General features: G+C 44.2%; 1 protein-coding gene across 1 annotated transcript in view; it reads left to right on the forward strand.

Annotated features, from left to right (window-relative positions):
- Nucleotides 1-25,514, forward strand: part of pth2ra (parathyroid hormone 2 receptor a) — a 193,749-nt gene that overhangs the window by 39,327 nt on the left and 128,908 nt on the right. The window contains exon 6 of the mRNA XM_060928657.1: nucleotides 10,325-10,511. Within this exon, the coding sequence (XP_060784640.1) occupies nucleotides 10,325-10,511 (187 nt within the window). The remainder of the gene's footprint in view (nucleotides 1-10,324; nucleotides 10,512-25,514) is intronic.

Below are 25,514 nucleotides of genomic sequence, written 5' to 3' on the forward strand. Positions count from 1 at the left end.
CCACATACGATACTGTTTGACATCACGGCTTGTACTGGAAGCTGCTCCAACTCATTCCTGACGTGACGCTTGTGAGGTTCATCATGATTATGCTTCAAAACCGCACCTTCTACATAACAACCTCAAGCAGCGAATGTAGTAGGAAATGGAAGCTCCGCAATGGCTTACCTCAGGGGTCTGTCTTGGCCCCTATACTCTTCAACATCTATATAGCAGATTATCCATCTACTATATCAACCAAGTACCTGTACATGGATGACAGCGCTATTGGCTACTCATCCTGAACCTATGAAGAGATACAATCTACCCTGGAAGCTGATCTTACTTCACTTTGTAGATACCTTGCTCTCTGGCACCTCAAATTAAGTGACACCAAAACGGTATGCTCCATATACCATTTGGCCAATCGATTGGCAAAGACGGAACTAGAGATAAAGCTGGATGGTAAGAAGCTTAGGTTCGACCCTGTGCCGGTTTACCTTGGAGTCTCCCTGGACCACAGTCTGACCTTCAGCCCTCACCTGAAGAGTACGGTGGAGAAGGCTTCAAAACGGGTCAACATCATCAGGAAGCTTGTCAGAGCCAAGTGGGGTGCCAAGTTCACTACCTTAAGCACGTCAGCCCTGGTCCTGGTTTATTCTATAGCAGAATATGCTGCCGCTGGCTGGTCGCACAGTATGCACACCAAGGCTGTTGATACAGTCCTTAACGGTGAAATGAGGCTGATTTCAGGAATGCTAAAGTCCACCCCCACGGTCATGCTACCTGTGATCTCTGACATCCTTCCTCCCTCCATTCGACGCGACTACCAGGTGCTTAAACTGGCTGAGAAGGCTAAAGAGAGGGGTAGCCTGGTACTCCTATCCGACCCTACAGCAGCCCAGCAACGCATCCAGAGACAACACTTTACTACTAGAGCTGCAAAGCTTTGAGAACATCTACCACTGTCGGCGTCCTGGGTAGAGAACAGGTGGCAAGAGGAGTGGAGTACTCTTGACACAAGACTCCACATGTTCATCAAGACTCCCACCGCCAAGCCCAGTGGCCATCAGCTGGATCGTAAGGCCTGGGCATGATTGAATTGTATAAGCACTGGCTGTTGCAGGACTCGCTCATTCCTTAAATCCATTGGTGTGTGCGATAACGATACCTGTAAATGTGGTTTGCCACAGACATTGCAGCACCTAATCCATGCCTGCCCAACCTTCCAACCCCCAAATGGCCTGGAAGGCCTAATAGAACTTGACACCGATACAGCCAAATGGCTCAAGAGCATCTCTGTTTGACAAGAGGTTAAACGAACAATGACGGGCGAGAGGTGGGGTACACCCTGGACAAGTTGCCAGGTTATCGCAAGGCTGACACAGAGACAAACAACCATTCACACTGACAGTCAATTTAGAGCCACCAATTAACCTAACCTGCATGTCTCTGGACTGTGGGGGAAACTGGAGCACCCAGAGGAAACCCACGCAGACACGGGGAGAACATGCAAACTCCACACAGAAAGGCCCTCATCGGCCGCTGGGCTCGAATCCAGGACCTTCTTGCTGTGAGGCGACAGTGCTAACCACTACACCACCATACCACCAGAGAGGGTAACAATGGTCTTGAATTTCCTCCATTTGTACACAATCTGTCTGACTGTGGATTGGTGGAGTCCAAACTCTTTAGAGATGGTTTTGTAACCTTTTCCAGCCTGATGAGCATCAACAACGCTTTTTCTGAGGTCCTCAGGAATCTCCTTTGCTTGTACCATGATACACTTCCACAAACATGTGTTGTGAAGATCAGACTTTGATAGATCCCAGTTCTTTCAATAAAACAGGGTGCCCACTCACACCTGATTGTCATCCCATTGATTGAAAACACCTGACTCTAATTTCATCTTCAAATTAACTGCTAATCCTCGAGGTTCACATATTTTTTGCCACTCACAGATATGTAATATTGGATCATTTTACTCAATAAATAAATGACCAAGTATAATACTTTTGTTTCATTTGTTTAACTGGGTTCTCTTTATCTACTTTTAGGACTTGTGTGGAAATCTGATGATGTTTTAGGTCATATTATGCAGAAATATAGAAAATTCTAAAGGGTTCACAAACTTTCAAGCACCACTGTATTTCTAAAAAGAAGCAAAATTATCTGTCAATAGAATAAGACAATTTCAAGCATCAAGGAAAAAGCAGTTTCATGGTCTTTTTTAATCTCATAATGATGAATATTAGGTAACTTTTCCTTTATTCAAGATATCTTTATATATTAAGATAACCCTGTATGCAGTGAATCGTATGTTCATCATTGCAACTACATCTAAGCCAAAATTCTCTCTAACTTATGTACATCATGGTGCATCACGTCCATTCAAAATTTGGATATTGGAAAAAAAAGGGTAAAATTGGATATTTAAATAGAAACTGCCTAGTAACCCCTAGTGATGGTGAGTGGCTCAGATAACTAGTCCATACATTCACTGTCCACTTTATTAGAAACACCTGTACAACTGCACATCTATGTTAGCCTCAGATTCTTGTTCTTGGCTGACAGAAGTGGAACCTGGTGTGCTTTTCTGCTATTGTAGCCAATCCACCTCAAGGTTTGATGTGTGTCCTGAGATGCTTTTCTGATCACCATAGTTGTAAAGAATAATTATTTGATTTACGATAGACTTCCTGTCAGCTCAGACAAGGCTGGTAACTCTCCTCTGATCGCTCTTACCAACAAGGAGTTTCAGTCTGCAGACCCTCCATTCACAGGATATTTGTTTGTTTTTCATGTAAAGTCCAGAGACTGCTGTGTCTGAGAATCCCAGTTTCTGAAATACTTAAACTAGCTCATCTGGTACCAAGAACCATGTCACAGTTAAAGTCACAGAGATCACATTTTTACCCATTCTGAAGTTTGATGTGAATATTAACTGAAGCTCTTGGCCTGTATCTGCATGATTTATGCATTGTGCTCTCAAATGGTTAGCTGATTTCATAACTGCATAAATGAGCAGGTGTACAGGGGTTCGTATGAAAGTGACTGGTGAGTGTGAATTTGACCTGTTCTTAGCATTTTCTTTTTTACTGGGCTACCTCACAAGCTCTCAGAACTAACCACAATGAGACATTTTTACCATTTAAAGATCCCACAGGTCTTTATATTTTTTAGCCTTACTTATGCACCATTTCATCTACATATATCTGGTGTGCCTACATCATCTGTTCCCACTCAGATAACTCCTTCGGACATAATGTGTACAATTGTACAAATGAAGTTCCATATCATTTTTCCTTGTGTCCGAAGGGGATAAAGATGATTTCACTTTTTGGGGATACTCTCATGCCTTCCCAGGGAGATATTGCTATACTCCACTTGTTCATTAAAGTACTTGGATCTCTGCAAAGCTTTGTGGCATATTCAATGCCATATGCAAATAATAACTGAACTGAACTGAAATTGAGATTGAAAGCCAGACAGCTGCAGAAACAGTGGCATACGTAGGCAGCGAGAGAGAGAGAGAATAGCCAGTTGATGAGAACACAGTGACAAAAGCTGATAATACAGAGGGAGTTATGGAGATTGTTCAATTCAAATTGTCCAAATGGTCCAGGCATGTGTCTTTAAAACATAATGGGATTTAGGCTACATCCACGCGACAACGGCAACGAGATTTTTTTTTTTAAATATCGCGTCCACATGGGCAACGGATCAGTAAAATATCAGGTTCATATGGCAACGCAACGCTTGCTGAAAACGACGCAATACACATGCCACACCTCTACGTGCGCTGTAAGACGGTCCCATCGGAGACACCAGAACAATAGAAGAAGTAGACGCATGCGCATAAACCCCTTCTTCTGTAGCATTAGCCACATAAAGTTTTGATTATTAATCAGTAGCGTAAAACGAAAGACGCGGAAAGAGGAATGAATGGGGGTAGATGGAAGCCGGTACACCAACATTCTGATATCCTCCAGAATTCTTTAATGGTCCGGAATAAATTGAATGCTACACGTTGATGGATTACTTTGTTCTTCTACACCCTTTTTGAGGAATATATTGTCGGACTTAAACCAACATCTGAAGAGGTGAGATCGCTCCTTATTTTTTTCCTATTTTTGCTGGCGGGATTGTTTTTGTTTTTGGAAAGCGCACGGGCGGTGCGCGGTTTGGTTATGCTCAGTACTTCCGCAGTTTTTGGACTAAAGACTCTGCCCTAAGGGCTATTCTCTCTCTCTCTCTCTCTCTCTCTCTCTCTCTCTCTCACTTTGCACCATTACACAATAAATATTCACAGTGAAAATATTTTGTAAGCGCGTTTCATGAACCAAGTTATAGGATTTGTTGACAACTTGCATCGAGTTCGTTACACTTCTACCCGGCATGAAGCACTGCCAGTCATGTGGTTGTGACGTCATCGTAAACAAATCCGTTCTACTCATCCAGACGACTTCGCAACGGGGCCGTTGCCAGATTTTTCCACTCTGGAACCCGTTCTCAAAAGATGTCGTTTTGGGGCACCCAAAACGCCGGTGCCATGTGGACGCCAGGCCGAAACGATAAACAATTTTATCAGATTCACCTGAATCCGTTGCCGTGTGGACAGGGCCTTAGAAACGAGAGGGATATTAAAAACCATTAAAAAGTTATAGGCTAAGGACATTACTTACACTGAGCCGAACGGCCAAGTCAAGTAATTATACACTTCATGTAATGTTTAGAGAGTGGGAGCACTTTTTTTTTGATTCAGTAATCAGTAATATAAAATTTCAAAATACTTTTAGTTGCAGAATTATCTGCATGCTCAATGCAAGAGGCTCTAAGCATTTGAAGCTTGGCTGAACAGGCACAGCACTGTACTGTCAGTAACTGAAGTGTGAAATGAGTCATAGAACAATCCTTTAGGGTATGTAGCACTCAGAAGCTCTTTTGTGATCGTATCTTCTGAAGATAGTTCTTCCAAACTCTCTTAGGCAGGACGAATGGCTGTGTGCAGAATGAAACCTGGTTCAGTTTTGAACTGGGCCTGTAGGAGATTTCTAGCTCTGTTGTTTAAATAATAATAATTAAAAAAAAAAAAGGTTCTGCTGAATATCTCCATCCACAATCTTTGAACATTTGAGCAGTTCATTGGGATCACATTTTGTAAGTTCACCAAAAGGGTTACAAAACAAAAAAGTGTTACTGAAACAAAATAAAAAAAAGTGTTACCAGGAATAAATTATTTCATCCAAATTATACTTTTCAGCTATGACCGAGATGGAGGAAGTCTCAGTTAATTCGCCTTAAATGTGCTGGCCATTCATTATGATACTTTACCCATATATCAATGAATGTGTCTTAGCCTCGAGACAGAAAGAATCTTCACCATTGTTATTATGTAGTTTTGTGAGGCTTCCTGATTTCAGAGCTGTGTGCACCTGCAGGTAGCCAGAGAGCTGTTTTACATGCTAGTAGTGAAGATCTTGTCAATTACTAGACAGTGATGCTCCAGAGGAAAGACAAAGGGTGTAATAAGAAGGGTGGCAGGGATGTTGCAGTGATTCACTTGACACTGAGTGCACAAAGGAGCACACATCTACGTATTTGCGTGGTTTCCTTGGTGACTAGCATACTTCATTGGAAATAATAGCTCCTTTATTTGAATGGAGGCATGCAGACATGTCTTATCTACCTGTAATGTATATGCTAAAACAAATACATCAAAAGTGTCGTTTAATCCATTAGCTTCCCATTTGTCTCAAAGAAGGAAGAAAGAAAGAGAAATTAACAGCTAAGACAAAAAGAAATGCATTTTGGTAAAACTGTAGGGGAAATAACTAGTCTAATACTATAGTAATGATAACCAAGACAAAATTAAAATATTAGTCCTAACATGCTTAAAGCTCTTTCATTATTGCCAGTCATTGTTATTTCCAAGTTTCATATTGTACCAGATCACTGAGAAGATTTCTCATTAATTAACTCAGTTTAACACATTTTGACAGAGGACCGAAAACAGTGCTTGATTTCAGAAGAAAGGAAATTTAAAAGCTAAATAAGCCGTCAGTATCGGATACAGTTGTGATGTTTGTGAAAAAGAAGATAATAAGAGGTATTTACATTTCTGTAGAACACTTGATTAAAATTGATGAGCCTTGGGTCACTTGCAATCACCTCCAGAATTACCGGCACCCTTGTTTTAAAAAGTTTATTAAATTTTTTTTTTTAAAGTCTTTGTTGTTAAGTAGGTTAATCTCACACTGAAGATATGAGAGAAAAAATAACCTTTAACTGAAGTAAATTTATTCTTAGTAAATAACAAAAAATGTATCACATTTAAATACAGTCCAAATTCATGAGAGGAAATATGCATAAACATGAAGAATGTCTTTTACTACACCTAGGGGCATTTTAGAGTAGTCAGTACACCTACTGACATGTTTCAGGAGGAAACTGAAAAATCTGGAGGGAACCCACATAATGCAGTGCTACCCACTGTGCAATTATGCCCCATAAATGAATGCCTATATTAAATGACCCATCTGATATTGGTGGAAATACAACCCCGATTCCAAAAAAGTTGGGACAAAGTACAAATTGTAAATAAAAACGGAATGCAATGATGTGGAAGTTTCAAAATTCCATATTTTATTCAGAATAGAACATAGATGACATATCAAATGTTTAAACTGAGAAAATGTATCATTTAAAGAGAAAAATTAGGTGATTTTAAATCTCATGACAACAACACACAGGGATGAGAGTGCATGTTGAGAAAAAAATCTGAAAAGTAGCGGGGGGGGCAGCCCGCAGGTCCCCAGTGGGGTCCAGGGGCAACGTCTCGGTGAGGGACCAGGGGGCGAAGCTGATGGATTTTGGCGATTTAAACACCCAAAACCCATTAATTTTAGCAATGAAATATATGTATTTTTCTCGAAGTTGATATCCCAATTCAACATGCCATCAACTGAAACTTTTGTATCATGACAAGTGTTCTTTCTTAAATATCATATCCCACCTTGTTTGACTTTTTCAGCATGTTCAGTGCAACCTTTTAGGTTTTGGAACAATAGACCCATAAATCAGGGATGAGAATGAAAAATATTTTAAAAGTCTGAAAAAACTGGGGCGGGGCCCGGGGGGGGGGCATGGGGCTAATGATTTTTGGCTATTTTTTTTTTACCCCCAAACCATTAATTTTATCAGCAAAAATTTGCAATTTATTTGGAAATAAATTCCCCTTCTTGGTGGACTCCCAGGTGAAAATGATTAATATGGTACAAGAGACTTGTTTTTAATCAATTCACATTTGATGATTTCAAAAAATCAATGCACCTTTTAATATAAATGAGCTCTACAGTATTATATTTCTGCATTTTAGCTATTCATGTCTTTGAATACTCTAATCCTTTAAAATGAAGTGCAAACCAGAAAAAAGTTATATCATATAATTCTCTTAAGCTTTCTTCTGATGTTATCATGGTAGCAGGAGGTCTTGCATATTAAGCAGGCAACATTCAACATCACTTATCACTTCCCTTTCAACTGTTGTGTGGACTAACTCGGTTTTATCTGGACAGGATGCTGTGTAATGTAATACAGATACCATATGGTCAATTTGAAGATTGAGATGGTGATTTTGAATTAAAGAACAGGCATGTAAAATGGGCATTACATATTGGAATTTTTTTTTTTAAATCAAAAACTATAACTTCATCTCGGCCTAAAAAATTTGGGCAGACGCTCCCACGCGGCACATGCCAGCAATTCCGTCCCCCTATGAAATGAGCAATAAGTAGGAGAGTTATACATGCTATCATACTTAAAATTTCATCAGAAATATAGATATGATACTATGATTCTCCCCAACATGCTACATTAGATAAGCTAACCCCATTTATAAAAGATACACACTTATATATGACATGTAATTGATATATATTTTTTGGGGCGCGCGCTCTCTCTCTGCCATGCCGATCCTGTAGGCTGCACTGACTCAACTGAAAACTCCGGTCCTCGAGAAAAGAGATAAAAGCCCGCCCACACTGAAAGGTGATTGGCTTATTTTGCTGAGTAACCCAATCAAGATGCTCTTTGTCTGGCATGCGCTACATGAACAGGCACACAGGCAGTGTTGCCAGATTGGGTGGTTTTAAGTGCATTTTGGCGGGTTTTGAACATATTTTGGGCTGGAAAACGTCAGCAGTATCTGGCAACACTGCACACAGTCTCCCTCGCGCACCCCCTCGCGCGTGCACATTCTAAGATGCGTGATACAGACCTTAATGTTGCGCGCGCACGCTCTTGCTCGCTTCTATCAATATGCAGGAGACTACCGGAACTTCCGTGAGACTTGGGATGTCTGCGTTATAAGGTGACCACAGATCGTTAATCATACCCCCCCCCAAAAAAAAAAAAAATTTCTCAACGGATTTACATCGATCTCAAAAATGATCATTTTGGTCTGAAAAAGTCGGAAATCCGCCAATCGGCGGAAAATTCTCATCCCTGAACACATCTCAAAAAAGTTGGGACAAGGCCATGTTTACCACTGTGAGACATCCCCTTTTCTCTTTACAACAGTCTGTAAACGTCTGGGGACTGAGGAGACCAGTTGCTCAAGTTTAGGGATAGGAATGTTAACCCATTCTTGTCTAATGTAGGATTCCGGGGTGTCGTGGCTTGGGTGGCTAGGGCGCCATGCCATGGGTCCGGGGACCCAGGTTTGATTCTGATCTGAGGTCATTTCCTGATCCCTCCCCGTCACTCTCTCCCATTCATTTCCTGTCCTGTCTCTACACTGTCCTATCCAATAAAGGTGAAAAAAAGCCCCCAAAAAATCTTTTTAAAAAAATGTAGGATTCTAGTTGCTCAACTGTCTTAGGTCTTTTTTGTCGTATCTTCCGTTTTATGATGCGCCAAATGTTTTCTATGGGTGAAAGATCTGGACTACAGGCTGGCCAGTTCAGTACCCGGACCCTTCTTCTACGCAGCCATGATGCTGTAATTGATGCAGTATGTGGTTTGGCATTGTCATGTTGGAAAATGCAAGGTCTTCCCTGAAAGAGACGTCGTCTGGATGGAAGCATACGGTATGTTGCTCTAGAACCTGGATATACCTTTCAGCATTGGTGTCTTTCCAGATGTGTAAGCTGCCCATGCCACACGCACTAATGCAACCCCATACCATCAGAGATGCAGGCTTCTGAACTGAGCGCTGATAACAACTTGGGTCGTCCTTCTCCTCTTTAGTCCGAATGACATGGCGTCCCTGATTTCCATAAAAAACTTCAAATTTTGATTCGTCTGACCACAGAACAGTTTTCCACTTTGCCACAGTCCATTTTAAATGAGCCTTGTCCCAGAGAAGACGTCTGGGCTTCTGGATCATGTTTAGATACAGCTTCTTCTTTGAACTATAAAGTTTTAGCTGGCAACGGCGGGTGGCACGGTGAATTGTGTTCACAGATAATGTTCTCTGGAAATATTCCTGAGCCCATTTTATGATTTCCAATACAGAAGCATGCCTGTATGTGATGCAGTGCCGTCTAAGGGCCCGAAGATCATGGGCACCCAGTACGGTTTTCCGGCCTTGACCCTTACACACAGAGATTCTTCCAGATTCTCTGAATCTTTTGATATTATGCACTGTAGATGATGATATGTTCAAACTCTTTGCAATTTTACACTGTCGAACTCCTTTCTGATATTGCTCCACTATTTGTTGGCACAGAATTAGGGGGATTGGTGATCCTCTTCCCATCTTTACTTCTGAGAGCCGCTGCCACTCCAAGATGCTCTTTTTATACCCAGTCATGTTAATGACCTATTGCCAATTGACCTAATGAGTTGCAATTTGGTCCTCCAGCTGTTCCTTTTTTGTACCTTTAACTTTTCCAGCCTCTTATTGCCCCTGTCCCAACTTTTTTGAGATGTGTTGCTGTCATGAAATTTCAAATGAGCCAATATTTGGCATGAAATTTCAAAATGTCTCACTTTCGACATTTGATATGTTGTCTATGTTCTATTGTGAATACAATATCAGTTTTTGAGATTTGTAAATTATTGCATTCCATTTTTATTTACAATTTGTACTTTGTCCCAACTTTTTTGGAATCAGGGTTGTAAATCGGTAGGTATCATATGGTCTTTGTTCATTAAAAAAAAAAGAAAAAAAAGGATCACTGTATAATATGGTGTAGAACAAGACCTATACAAGTGAATTCCATTATAAAGCTGTACTATATTTATAAAACACAGTAGCATGTTGTACCTGTGACATTTTTTATTATTCTTTCTTCAAAACATGAATATTTCACCATTCTAACCCACCTGTACATATTTGTAGGCGCCTGCATTGCACAAGGAACTACATCCACATGCACCTGTTTGTGTCCTTCATACTACGTGCTATAAGCATCTTCATAAAAGACCAGGTGGTGCACACTAGTGCTGGCCTCCAGGAGTTTGATGCTGTGCTCATGAATAACCTTACAAACACAGTGGATGTGGCACCAGTGAACACTTCTCAGTATGTGAGTAATGTTGAGCCTGTGGAAATGGTACCTCCTTAGATCCATCACTTCATAAAGCATCAGCATCCATGTACCAACAATTGCACTTCATGTTTTTGTACTTTCACTGCTTTAACAAATCAAACACACCCCATGATAGGTTTGAGAAATCACTGGCATTCAGAACCACTGATGTAGAGAATGTAGTGATAACATTTCTCAGTTTTGTTCTGTATGTGTATCTGTATTTGTTCTTTATTAGTGGATGATTTTTTTTCAAGCAACATGTTTCTAAATTACCCATTTTTCAATTTTCCCTGCTAGATTGCAGGTTCGGGTTTCTTTATTGATATGTGTAGCATTTATGACTTTTTTTTCGCACTGTGCTTTGAGAATGTTACACAATTGTGTATTCTACAAGGTATATACAAGGTTTGTTACACATGATAGTGTTGTAAAGTTAAATAGTCTTTAAATGCATTAAAAGGTTCTGGGGGAAAAAAACCTCTAGGTATGTAGGGCTTATCAGTGGTGTTTTACACATTTTAGATGCTGTCCTTTACTGTATATACTTTTTTGTTGTTGCTTTACTGCAAATCATTTCAGTTTTTCAAAACATCTTCAGCTGGTTCAGCTTCACTGTGGATTAGGGGCTGCACAACTTTAAAGAAATCATCACACCTCATTTAAATTAGCAGATTAATAGGTGCATAGACTAGACTCAGAGATGTTGTAAGGGAGGAGACAAACCATGTAAAGAATCCTGAATAGAAATCGCTGGGGAAAGTCTGCAACACAAAAGATGGCAGTTGTATTCACATATCCTGCCCCTCTCCCCAAAAAGCCGATCATTTGGTCTCTTCCCCATTCATCTACTAACCACATTTCCAGAAAAGCTGGGATATTTTCCAAAATGCAATAAAAACAAAAATCTGTGATTTGTTAATTCACATGAGCGATTACTTAATTGATAAAAGTACAAAGAAAAGATTTTCAGTAGTTTCACTGACCAACTTAATTGTATTTTGTAAATATAATTACAAAATACAATACTTTATTTCTGCACTTTATTTCTGTTTTATTATGTTTTGCACTATTTTGATTATCTTTTTCATTTTATCGATTGCTTTTATTATTGTCTTTGTATGGTGACCTTGAGTGTCCTGAAAGGCACCTATAAATAAAATGTATTATTATTATTATTATGGGGCAGAATGGTGGTGTAGTGGTTAGCGCTGTCGCCTCACAGCAAGAAGGTCCGGGTTCGAGCCCCGTGGCCGGCGAGGGCCTTTCTGTGCGGAGTTTGCATGTTCTCCCCGTGTCCGCGTGGGTTTCCTCCAGGTGCTCCGGTTTCCCCCACAGTCCAAAGACATGCAGGTTAGGTTAACTGGTGACTCTAAATTGACCGTAGGTGTGAATGGTTGTCTGTGTCTATGTGTCAGCCCTGTGATGACCTGGCGACTTGTCCAGGGTGTACCCCGCCTTTCGCCCGTAGTCAGCTGGGATAGGCTCCAGCTTGCCTGCGACCCTGTAGAACAGGATAAAGCGGCTAGAGATAATGAGATGAGATTATTATTATTATTATTATTATTATTATAAATGAAGGTAGAATTTGATGCCTGCAACACACTCAAAAACAAGTTGGGACAGAAGCAAACTAAGACTGAAAATTTTATAGGATACTCAAGTAACACCATTTTGGAAGATTCCACAATAAGCAGGTTAATTAGTAACATGATTGGGTATAAAAGGAGCATGCACCAAAGGTTCAGTCTTTGCAAGCAAGGCTGGGTCGTGGCTCACTCCTTTGTGACAAAATTCATGAGAGAACTGTTAATCAATTCAAAAAGAAAATTTCTCAATGCAAGATTTTAGGTCTTTCAAAATCTACAGTACATAATATTGTGAAAAGTTTCAGGGAATTCTGAGACATCTCGGTGTGTAAAAGACAAGGTGGGAAACCACTGTTGAATGTGTGTGACTTTCGAGCCCTCAGGCGGCACTGCCTGAGAAACTATCATGCTAATGTGACAAATATAGCTACATGGACTTGGGAGTACTTCGGAAAACTGTTGTCACTTAACAGAGTCCACCGCTGAAGCCAGAAATGCAACCTGAAACTATTACACAAGGAGGAAGCCATTCATCAATTCTATGCAGAACCGCCGAAAGACAGTGGAAATGTGTGCTGTGGTCAGATGAGTTGACATTTCAACTTGTTTTTGGGAAAACTGGACATCGAGTTCTCAGTGCCAAAGGTGAACACAGCCATCCAGTTTATCAGAGAAAGGTGCAAAAGCCAGCATCTGTGATGGTATGGGGGTGCATCAGCACCCACAGCATGGGCGAGTTGCATGTGTATGAAGGTACCATTGACATACTGGGGCATATCTTGGGATTTAAGAGAGACATTCATCAAGGCAATGTCTCTTTCTGGGAAGTCCGTGCTTATTGCAATAGGACAATGCTAGGCCTCATTCTGCACCGGCTACAACAGCATGGCTTCATAGACACAGAGTGTATGTGCTTGACTGACTTGCTGCCAGTCTAGATCTGCCTCCTATTGAGATTGTATGACACATCATGAAGAAGAGAATCAGACAAAGGCGACTACAGACTGTTGAGCAGCTGAAGTCTTGTATCAAGCAAAAATGGACAAAAATTCAAATTGCAAAACTACAACAATTAGTATCCTCAGATACCATGCCATTAAAAAGTGTTGTTAAAAGGAAAGGTGATGTAACACAATGGTAGCAATGCCTCTTCCCAACTTTTTTTTTTTTTGAGTATGTTGCAGGCATCAAACTCTAACTTCGTTTATATAAATACAATTAAGTTGGTCAGTAAAACTATTGAAAATCTTTTCTCTGTACTTTTGTCAGTTAAATAAAGCTTCATGTGAATTAACAAATCACAGATTTTTATTTTTATTGCATTTTAGAAAATATCCCAACTTTTCTGGAAATGGGGTTAGTAGATGAATAGGGAAGAGACCAAATGATTGGCTTTTTGGGGAGAGAGGGTGGGATACAACTGTCATCTTTAGTATTGCAGACTTTCCCCATCCCCATTTCTATTTTGTAGAAGAAGAGGTTTGTAGAAGGGGTTTGTCAAAGAAGATTACATAGATAAGAAGGGAATTTACCCAGTATTGCTTTGTAAGTAAAACATACCAATGCTGCTGTCTCATAAGGTGTATTGAAAGCAAAAAAAAAAAAAAAAACAGATCATAAAGTACACAGTGATGTGTACTGGACAGTGGATTAGAAATAAAATGAAAAGAACTATGATACACAGCATCAAGGCAGTGAAGTACAGAGGAAACAGCATGCATATAAATATCCATCCATTATCCATAATCGCTTATCCTGTGCAGGGTCATGGGCAAACTGGAGCCTATCCCAGCTGACTATGGGCAAGAGGTGGGGTACACTCTGGACAAGTCGCCAGATCATCGCAGGGTTAACACATAGAGACAAACAACCATTCACACTCACATTCACACCTATGGTCAATTTAGAGCCACCAGTTAACTTAACCTGCATGTCTTTGGACTGTGGGGGAAACCGGAGCACCCGGAGGAAGCCCACAGACACTGGAGAACATGCAAACTCCACACAGAAAGGCCCCTGTCAGCCACTGGCCTCAAACCCAGAACCTTCTTGCTGTGAGGTAACAGTGCTAACCACTACACCACTGTGCCGCCCTGCATGTAAATAATGTCCCTATAATCTAGAACACTTAATGTAACCTGTACAAGCATTTTCCAAATTGCTAAATTAAGACAGGCCCTATTTTGATGATAAAAACCCAGCCTGACCTTCAATTTCTTTACAAGGTTCTCATCATGTGCTCTAAAAGAGAACATATAGGTGGAAAAAATACCCAAGTACTTGTAGGGTGATACTTTTCCAATTGGGTCCCCTCCTAAGGTATGAATGCCAACAATATCTGTGATCTGGGAATGAGCCCTGGAAAAGATCATGAATTTGGTTTTCTTAGCATTAAGAACCAACTTTAGATCCTACAAAGGAGCCTGCAGCTGTTGAAAAGCAGTTTGGCATCAACAGCCTGGCTGAGAGTAGAGGCAACTGAGTAGACTATTGTAAACATATCCTTCCCCATGTCATTTATAAAATTTCAAATAATTCCTTGTGGCAGCAACATTTAAAGACCCAAGTCAATAGCCTCACCTTTGTGTAATTGCGTTGCCTAGTGTAAGTGCAGCTGAATTCTCTTAGTACCATGATTGTCTTTTGTCCTAATTAATTCTCCTTCACATCTTTCCTTGACCTCATGACTTTTTCCGTCAAGGTCAAGGAAAAGTGGTTAGCCTCAGTGTTCATTAGCAAAGACTTTCTTTCTTTTTTTTCCCCTTTTTTATTGCATTTTCTCATTTCTGGTACTGGAATGTTTATCAGTTAAAACCCTTTGTCTATCATTTTAATGCCTGTTATTTCTCAGTTTGACCTTTTACCCTTGTGCCTGCTTTGTGTCCTATATTTATTCCAAAAAAAAAAAAATCTCTGCACTTGGAGTCTACCTTTCTCAGATTGTGCAGTTAGCGGCATAAACACTAAGAGATGCACAAACACACCTTGGCTGACTCTGACTCTTGCTACTTCCACAGCAGGAGCTGTGTAATACAATGATTTATATATTTGTTTGGGGTTTTTTCTACACATTATTCTGCTTACTAATAAGTTACTTCTTTACAAGATAAATCTCAACATAAATCATAACAAACCTATGACCAAAAGGCCAAAAACAAACAGCCATGATAGTGTGTTGAAATTATTTTGAAATAACATTCCTCCTCAGGTTATAGTTTTTGCAGTCATTTCTAATGTTATGCATAACTGCCCCAGTGTTCATTAGCATGGACCTCACAAATTCAATTCAGAACGGGCACTATTGATTATTTAATCTGCAGTATAGGTTTGGGCTAAAAGAGGTCAAATTGAGGCGTGGATAAGTGTTGTCTTGGCGAAATAGAGGTCTGACTTTGACTTTGGTTGAATGAGCTAAATATTCTTATGTTTATTCTAATATTTTTGGGTTCTATGAGAAAACTTGGTAGAATTGGAGTGCAGAAATGACCTGCAAGATTGATTGTGCCAAATGCTCCACAAGGCTGAAAGGCAGTGTATTTGTTTACAGTGAGCTATAAATGTGTGCTGTCTCTGCAGTGAGTGATAAGTTATCCAGAGCCACAGGGCATCATTTCACACCATGCAAAGTCTTTATTGGCACTGTATGTAGTGAGTCGTCTTCTTCTTCATAACCACCTACAAATCTTCCTGGTGCTGCTATTCAATATAGTGCTTCCATTTTTGTGGGATTTGATCATATAGTATAGCCCACACTGAGACTTTAACCATGTCCACAGCAGCCAACATGAGAATTATGTCATTCATATTGCCAGTGCCTGAGGGTGGATGGACTTTGGGGACCAGTTGTTTTATGCTATGACTTATATTCATATGGTTATGTAGTTCAAAGACATGGTTGCAAAACTGAAGCAGAATTCTGTGTTAGTGTGCCTGAAGTCACATTATAAATTTTGACTCCTTATATTTGACAGAACATTGACACTATATCTTGAACTGGAGTCAGTGCAAGCATCCTGTTTCATTTAAACCTTTATGCTTACAGCTGTTAGTCGAATAGACTTGTAAAATGCATTGTAGATGTGTTATTTTTATGTTTTTCTTTTAATATTTTAATTTGTATTCCATATGGAAAAACAGCAGGGAATGTGAGTAGTTGCATGAGTACTATGATACAAAGTGTTTGACAGTAAAGGAAAGACTACTGCTGTATACTGTGCTAACTTAAAGTTTGATGGACTGTATGAAATTGGCCTGTTTTAAGGAACAGAAAGTTATGGGGTCACATGCTCTCCCTCGCAATTGCATCCATCAGCTCTTTGCAAACCTTATAGATATGCTTTATAAAAAGTTAATTAGTAGAATTTCTTGCCTTCTTAATGCATTTGAGATCAAACAGTCTTCTTCTTCTTTTGACTGCTCCCGATTAGGGGTCGCCACAGCGGATCTTTCGTCTCCATTGTTCCCTGTTTTCCGCATCCCTCTACCACACCTGCCACTTTCATGTCCTCTCTCACCACATCCATGTATCTCCTCTTTGGCCTTCCTCATTTTCGTGTGCCTGGCAGCTCCATCCTCATTCTCCTTCCAACATGCTCTGCATCTCTTCTCAGGATGTGCCCATACCATCTCAGTCTCATCTCTCTTAGCTTAATTCCCAAGCTCTCCACATGTGCTGTCCCCCTGATGTGCTCGTTCCTTATCCTGTCCAACCTTGTTACTCCCATCGCAAACCTTACCATCCTCAACTCCGCCACCTCCAACTTTGCCTCCTGTCTCCTTGTTAAGGGTACTGTCTCCAATCCATGCATCACAGCTGGTCTCACTACTGTCTTATACAGCTTACCTTTCACTTTTGCTGGGACTTCCCTATCACAAATGACTCCTGAAATCCTCCTCCAACTGCTCCACCCTGCCTACACTCTCTCTCTCACCTCACTATTGCAGCCCCCATTTTCCTGCACAGTTGACCCCAGGTATTTGAATTCACCAACTTTCTTTATGTCTACTCCTTGCATCTTCACTACACTCTCATCCCCATTCTCATTGATGCATATGTATTCTGTTTTGCTACTGCTCACCTTCATTCTTCTTCATTCCAGTGTATACCTCCAGCTCTCCAAACCCAATTCAACCTCCTTTCTACTTTCACCACATATCACAATATCATCTGCAAACATCATGTTCCATGGTGACTCTTGCCTCACTTCATCTGTCAAGCTATCCATCACTGGTAAACAAGAAAGGACTCAAAGCAGATCCTTGATGAAGTCTCACCTTCACCTTGAACTATTCAGTCGTTCCAACTGCACACACCACTGCTGTTTCACTGTTCTCATACATGTCTTGCACCACTCCTAATATACTTCTCATTCACTCCACTCTTTCTCCTACAATACCATAACTAATCTCTCAGCACTCTATTGTATGCCTTCTCCAGGTCTACAAACACACAATGTAGCTTTCTCTGGCCTTCCCTGTACTTCTCCATTAACATTCTTAAAGCAAAAATTGCATCCGATGTGCTCTTCTTTGGCATAAACCCATACTGCTGTTCACAGATTGCTACCTCTCTTCTCAGTCTCACCTCCAATACCCTTTCCCATAACTTCATGGTGTGGCTCATCAATTTTATCCCTCTGTAATTACTGCAGCTCTGTACATTTCCCTTATTCTTGTACATTGGGACTAGTACACTCTTTCTCCATTCATTTGGCATTTTCTCATTCTCTAAGATCTTATTAAACAAACAATCTCGTTAGGAACTCCACAGCCGTCTCACCCAAACATCTCCAAGCCTCAATCGGGATACCATCTGGTCCAACTGCTTTCCCAGTCTTCATTCTTTTCATGGCTGCCCTCACCTCATCCTTACTAACTCTACTTCCTGATTTGCTGTCTCCAACGAATTTGACCTTTCCTCTCTTGGCTTCTCCTCATTTAATAAATCCTCAAAGTACTCTTTCCACCTTCTTAATACACTCTGTCAGCACATTTCCATTTACATCTTTCATCACTCTTACCTGCTGTACATCCCTCGCGTCCCTGTTTCTCTGCCTAGCTAGTCTGTACAGGTCTTTCTCTCCTTCTTTGGTCTCCAGTATTTTGTACAACTCCTGGTATGCATCTGCTTTCACCTTCGCTACTGCTCTTTTTGCCTTCTGTCTTGTCTCTCTGTATAACCGCCTGCTTTCCTCATCTCTCTGATCATCCCAATTCTTCTTTGCTAGCCTCTTCTCTTTTATAATTTCTTGCACTTCTTTCTTCCACCACCATGTCTCCTTGTCTTCCTTCCTCCTTCCCAATGACCACCCTAGCACCTCCCTTGCTGCCTCTCTTACTAGTATAGCAGTAGTATCCCAATCTTCTGGCAGACTTCCATTACCACTCAGTGCTCGTCTCATTTCTTCCCTAAACTCCTTCTAATGTTCAACCTCTTTTTGTTTCCACCACTTACTCTTCGGCTCCACTATTTCATGCTTCCTCTTTTTCACTTTCAAGCTCATCCTGCATATGACCACTCAATGTTGTCTAGCTTCACTCTCCCCTGCCATCACTTTACATTCTCCAATCTCCTTCAGGTTATCCCTTCTGCGGAGTATATAGTCCACCTGTGTAGCTCTTCCTCCACTCTTAAATGTCACCCTGTGCTGCTCTTTCTTCTCCAAGTATGTATTGACTATTGCCAAATTCATCCTCTTTGAAAAACCAACCACCGTTTGCCCTTCCACATTTCTCTCTCTTACACCATATCTGCCCATCATGTCCTCATCTCCTCTGTTTCCCTCACCAACATGTCAGTTGAAATCCCTCGGTATACTTTCTACCACTTCATCCATCTTTTCCCAGAAAAACTCTCTCTTCATTCTCACATCCAACCTGTGGGGCATACGCACACACAACATTGATTACCACTCCTTGAATCTCCAACTTCATGCCAATCACTCTGACACCCTCTTCACATCAATCACACTGTTGACCAACTCTCCCCTCAAAACAACACCAACACCATTTCTCTTTCTATCGACTCCATAATAAAACAACTTGCATCCACCTCCAATGTTCTTGGCCTTGCTTCCCTTCCACCTCATCTCCTGCTCACACAAAATGTCCAACTTCCTTCTTTCCATCATACATGCTATACTCTCTCGCTCTACCAGTCAATGTTCCCACATTGTGTTCCTACCCTCAATTCTAAGCTCCTTCCCTTCCATCTTTCATGCTCTCTCCTAACACGCCTTCCCCCTCTCTTCCTCCTTCTCGGTTTTGATGCAACAGTAGCATATTTTCCACCGGCACCCTGTTGACCAACAGTATTGGAGGCAGCCGTTGTTAACCCGGGCCCCGACCAATCCGATATGATATTTCTTTCTTCAATCCACATGTAAAGCCTTCCTCACAACCCGCCGTACGTGCTACTACGGGCGTGTGGCAGCGGGGGCGTGGTCAAGCGCCGGTCTGTGACAGGAGGGTGGAGTCAGGGAAGGTAAGTGCCAGAATCACTACACCTGACGGCAGTTAACCTGTGTTTGTGTGTGTCTTCCCAGTGACCGTGCCCTATTTAAGGAGGGAGAGCGAGAGCAGAGGAGCTCATCCCGAAACCAGATGCCGGTTGTGTGTGTGTCTGCATTAACCGTATTGTTTTCACTGAAAAGTGTGGCAATAAAAGCCAAAGTGTACAAACCTGATCTCTGTCCTGCCATCCTCTGTGCTCCACCCTTAGTGGGAACTGTTACAGTGGTGCCGAAACCCAGGAAGTGGAGTACCAGCCGATCAGCCCCATGGAGTCCTCCCCATTTGCTGACCTGGTCCACGCCCTCGCCACGGCCCAGCAAAGCCAGCACCAGGCGCTCGTCACCCTCCGAAAGGAACAAGAGTGACGCTTCGAGGCCCTGCTGCTGGCCCAGCAAGAAGACCGAGAGGCGTTCCGGCACCTCCTCGTGTCGGTGGGGTCCACCAGCGCTCCTACCGCGGGCCCGTCTCCCCTCACCATCACCAAGATTGGCCCGCAGGACGACCCCGAGGCGTTCATCACGTTCTTCGAACAAGTCACAGAAGCCTCGGGGTGGCCGATGGAGCAGCACACGGTGCGCCTCCTCCTCCTGCTAACGGGAGAGGCACAGCTGGCCGCGCTACAGCTCCCCGCCGACCGCCGGCTGGCCTACGCGGACCTCCACCGGGCCGTCCTCCAGCGCGTGGGGCGCACCCCAGAACAGCAGCGCCAGTGCTTCCGCGCATTGCGCTTGGAGGAAGTCGGCCGGCCGTTCGCGTTTGGCCAGCAGCTCCGGGACGCCTGCTGGCAGTGGTTGAGGGCCGACAACCGCGACGCCGAGGGAATCATCGACCAGGTGGTGCTGGAACAATTCATCGCTCGCTTGCCAGCAGGAACCGCAGAGTGGGTCCAGTGCCACCGCCCGGCGTCACTGGATCAGGCAGTCGAGCTGGCAGAGGACCATTTGGCGGCTGTCCCAGCGGCAGGACAGCAGACGGCATCTTCTCGTCTCTCCTCTTCTCTCTCTCTCTCTCTCTCCCCCTCCTCCTGTGTCCCGTCCTCTCCCCATTCCCCCACCGCGAAGGCGGGGGCCGGCACCACCCCAGCCGGCCCGCCGCACCCACAGTGCCCTTCCGTTTCTCCCTTCTGCGTCTGTCTCTCCCCCCCCTCAGGTGAGTGAGCCCCAGAACACCGGTGCAGAGGGAAAGCCCGGGCCGGTTTGCTGGCGCTGCGGGGAGCCGGGCCACCTTCAACAGCAGTGCACGCTGATGGAACTGGGTGCGGTGGTTCGGATCCCCAACGCGCCAGAGGCCGCCCTCGATCGGGCCGGAACGTATCGCATACCGGTGAGTATCCAAGGGGATACATATCAGGCGTTGGTGGATTCTGGCTGTAATCAGACCTCAATTCACCAAAGCCTGGTGCAACACGAGGCATTGGGGGGAGCACAGGGGGTGAAGGTGTTGTGTGTGCACGGGGACGTTCACAGCTACCCTTTGGTGTCGGTCCACATTTTTTTCAGAGGGGAAAAAGTTATAGTGAAGGCGGCGGTTAATCCTCACCTTACCCACTCTTTAATTTTGGGGACTGATTGTCTGGGATTTAATGACGCACTTAGTCAAGAGTGGGTCCTGCCATTTAACGGGGGGAGGTCCCGGTGTCGCTTTGGCGGGAGCAGTTGTCACAGAGCCGTCTACATCATCTCCACATCAGAGTGAGGAGCCGCCGGCCCCTCCTCTCTCTCTTGGGGAATCCCTCGCAAATTTCCCATTAGAGCAATCGTGAGACGAGACTCTGCGACATGCGTTTGACCAAGTGAGAGTAATCAATGGTCAAACGCTCCAGCCGAACGCCACCGCGTCCTTCCCCTACTTCGCGATTATGAAGGATAGGTTATACCAAGTGACGCAGGATACTCAAACTAAAGAGCGAGTCACACAGCTTTTGATTCCGAAGAGCCGCCAGGAATTGGTATTCCAGGCGGCTCACTTTAATCCCATGGCTGGACACTTAGGGCAGGAAAAGACACTAGCCCGAATAATGGCCCGATTCTATTGGCCGGGGATTCGCGGCGATGTTCGTAGGTGGTGTACGGCATGCCGCGAATGCCAGTTAGTAAATCCAGCGGCCATTCCAAAAGCGCCTTTGCGCCCTCTTCCATTGATCGAGACCCCGTTTGAGAGAATTGGGATGGATCTCATTGGGCCGTTAGATCGGTCAGCATGGGGGTACTGCTTTATATTAGTTCTGGTGGACTATGCAACGCGATACCCGGAAGCGGTGCCTCTGCGCAATATCTGAGCATGCAGTATTGCAGAGGCACTCTTCCGCGTCATCTCCTGAGTCGGAATCCCGAAAGAGATTCTGACTGATCAAGGCACTACATTTATGTCACAGACACTGTGCGAACTGTATGGGTTATTGGGGATTAAGCCGATCCGCACCAGTGTGTATCACCCACAAACGGACGGTTTAGTGGAACGGTTCAATCGCACCCTCAAAAATATCATTAAAAAATTCGTAAGTGAGGACGCACGTAATTGGGATCAGTGGCTCGAGCCCTTGTTGTTCTCAGTGCGAGAGGTTCCCCAAGCCTCCACGGGGTTCTCCCTGTTCGAATTATTATATGGGCGCAAGCCGTGCGGCATCCTAGACATGCTGCGGGAAAATTGGGAGGAGGGACCTTCACAAAGCAAGAACGAAATTCAATACGTTATGGACCTGCACACAAAACTCCACATGCTCACCCACCTAACCCAGGAGAATTTGCGGCAGGCCCAGGAATGGCAAGCCCGCCTGTACAACAAGGGTACGCGCCTTAGGGAGTTCACACAGGGAGATAAAGTACTTGTACTGTTGCCCACTTCGAGCTCCAAATTGATCGCCAAGTGGCAAGGACCCTTTGAGGTCACATGGCGAGTCGGGGACGTCGACTACGAGGTGAGGCGAACGGACAGGGGTGGGGCGCTACAAATTTACCACCTCAATCTGCTTAAACTCTGGAAGGAGGAGGTCCCCGTGGCGTTGGTGTCGGTGGCTCCGGAGAAGGCGGAGCTGGGGCCGGAGGTTCAAAAAGGGGCATTGACATCACGTACCCCTCCAGTCCCCTGTGGAGACCACCTCTCCCCGACCCAGCTCACGGAGGTCACCCAGTTGCAGACCGAGTTTTCGGATGTGTTCTCGCCCCTGCCCGGTCGCACTAACCTCATAGAGCACCACATAGAGACGCCCCCGGGGTTAGTAGTGCGTAGCCGCCCTTACAGACTACCCGAACACAAAAAAAAGGTGGTTCGGGAAGAACTTGAGACCATGCTCGAAATGGGCATCGTCGAGGAGTCCCACAGTGACTGGAGCAGCCTGGTGGTCTTGGTATCCAAGGCCGACGGGTCGGTCCGGTTCTGTGTGGACTACAAAAAAGTCAACGCGGTGTCTAAATTCGATGCGTACCCAATGCCTCATATTGATGAGTTGCTCGATCGACTCGGCACTGCTCGCTTTTATTCGACACTGGATTTGACGAAGGGATATTGGCAGATCCCCTTGACTCCCCTATCCCGAGAAAAAACGGCCTTTTCCACACCGTTTGGTTTACACCAATTCGTCACCCTTCTGTTTGGGCTGTTTGGGGCGCCCGCTACGTTTCAGCGGCTGATGGACAGAGTCCTCTGCCCCCACGCCACGTATGCGGCCGCGTATCTAGATGATATCATCATCTATAGTAATGACTGGCCGAGGCGCCTTGAACATCTGTGGGCCGTCCTTAGGTCGCTGAGGCGAGCGGGGCTCACAGCCAACCCAAAGAAGTGTGTAATTGGGCGGGTGGAAGTACGGTATCTGGGCTTCCACTTGGGCAACGGGCAGGTGCGTCCCCAAATTAATAAGACGGCAGCGATTGCGGCCTGCCCGAGGCCTAAGACCAAAAAGGGGGTGAGACAGTTCCTGGGGCTGGCTGGCTATTACCGTAGGTTTATACCTAATTATTTGGAGGTCACCAGCCCGCTGACTGACCTCACTAAACAGGGGGCCCCAGATCCGGTCCAGTGGACGGAGCAATGCCAGCGGGCTTTTTCAGAGGTAAAGGCTGCACTGTGTGGGGGGCCACTTTTACACTCCCCTGACTTTTCTCTCCCCTTTGTGTTGCAGACCGATGCGTTGGACAGGGGGCTGGGGGCAGTTTTGTCCCAGAAGGTGGAGGGGGAGGACCGCCCCGTCCTCTCCATCAGTCGGAAGCTGTCAGTGCGTGAGGGGCGCTACAGCACCATTGAAAAGGAGTGTCTGGCGATCAAGTGGGCGGTCCTCGCCCTCCGTTACTACCTGCTGGGGCGCCCTTTCACCCTCTGTTCGGACCACGCGCCCCTCCAGTGGCTCCACCACATGAAAGATGCCAACGTGCGGATCACCCGTTGGTATCTGGCACTCCAACCCTTCAATTTTAAGGTGGTCCACAGGCCGGGGGCGCAGATAGTCGTGGCGGACTTCCTCTCTCTCTCCTCTCTTCCTCTCCCAGGAGGGCGGAGTCAGGGAAGGTAAGTGGCAGAATAACTACACCTGACGGCAATTAACCTGTGTTTGTGTGTGTCTTCCCAGTAACCGTGGCCTATTTAAGGAGGGAGAGCGAGAGCAGAGGAGCTCATCCCGAAACCAGATGCCGGTTGTGTGTGTGTCTGCATTAACCGTATTGTTTTCACTGAAAAGTGTGGCAATAAAAGCCGTAGTGTACAAACCTGATCTCTGTCCTGCCATCCTCTGTGCTCCACCCTTAGTGGGAACTGTTACAGGGCGGTCTACGGTAAAAAATTTGGCAAAACCGTGCTTGAGACTTGCGTGTGTTCAGCACCATAGAAGGTCGCAGACTGCCCGTGGAGACTTTTGGTCCTGCACATGCAAATTCTATGGGTCTTGCGACAAATGAAAAACACATGCACTACATACAAGACCCATACTCCTTTTGTATGCCTGAACCAAGTCAGCAGAACGACTAATAGGGGCTTTTTGCAATGACAGTAAGACACATGAGTGACGCACAGTCATTGTACGAGTGACGTGCCTCAGAAGTACTACGCAAGTATTCCACTCTTGCTATTTGTGCAGCCCCAAAGACAGAAGTACATCTCACTTTCTACCCCTATGTGTGGCGTGCACGTGACCCACACGCAGCGCACATGACCCGCACGCGACATGAGGAGCAAGACTCTGGGTATAGATATTGGGGAGGAACCAAGGAACCGATCATGTAGCGTGGAGCATTATAGAAGGGAAGACGACCATCTCATTTGCTGTTTTTATTTGAGTTAATTTACCATGCAAACGTCAAATAATAAAACATGAGTTTAAGGGAATAATGCATTTTATTACACTGTAAAAAATCCCAACTAAATAGCCCAACAGTTTGAGCACTGAAACACACTTTGACTCTGACTCCAAGCTACTGTCCTGCTCCTACTCCTGTTGAGTGGTGGGACGGGATGTCCTTGTCCTTATCACTAAAGGCCTCTGCATGCTCTTGCGACAAGGCTTTTGCAGATAGCTTTTCGCAGACAGTTGTAATTTATCGTTGAGCGGGGAGTAATAGGCGTGCGCGATGTTATTCACCGGCACAACGCAAGTGGGCGCTAAGTCGCTAGGAGTAGTTGGTGGGTGTGGTTAGTGGAGTGTTTATCCTCCGGTTACTTATAATGACTAGAACTTTTTTTTTTTTATAATGACTAGAACTGGAGTCGTATAGATGTACGTACTTCCTCAATCAACCGCTCTTCGTGCTGCTCCATCTTTGCTCGTGTTTTTAAAAATGCCGGTCGTGAAAACAAACCAAACTGGGAAAGTAGGGAAGCGGAAGTGCGTGTACAGCAGATGTAGAGTGGACCAATCAGAGCCCTCTTGTCTGCGGTGCTGTCTGCGAGGCTTCTGCGGTGGTCACAATTT

This window comes from Neoarius graeffei, chromosome 9 (assembly GCF_027579695.1).
Source record: "Neoarius graeffei isolate fNeoGra1 chromosome 9, fNeoGra1.pri, whole genome shotgun sequence".
Taxonomy (NCBI): Eukaryota; Metazoa; Chordata; class Actinopteri; order Siluriformes; family Ariidae; genus Neoarius; species Neoarius graeffei.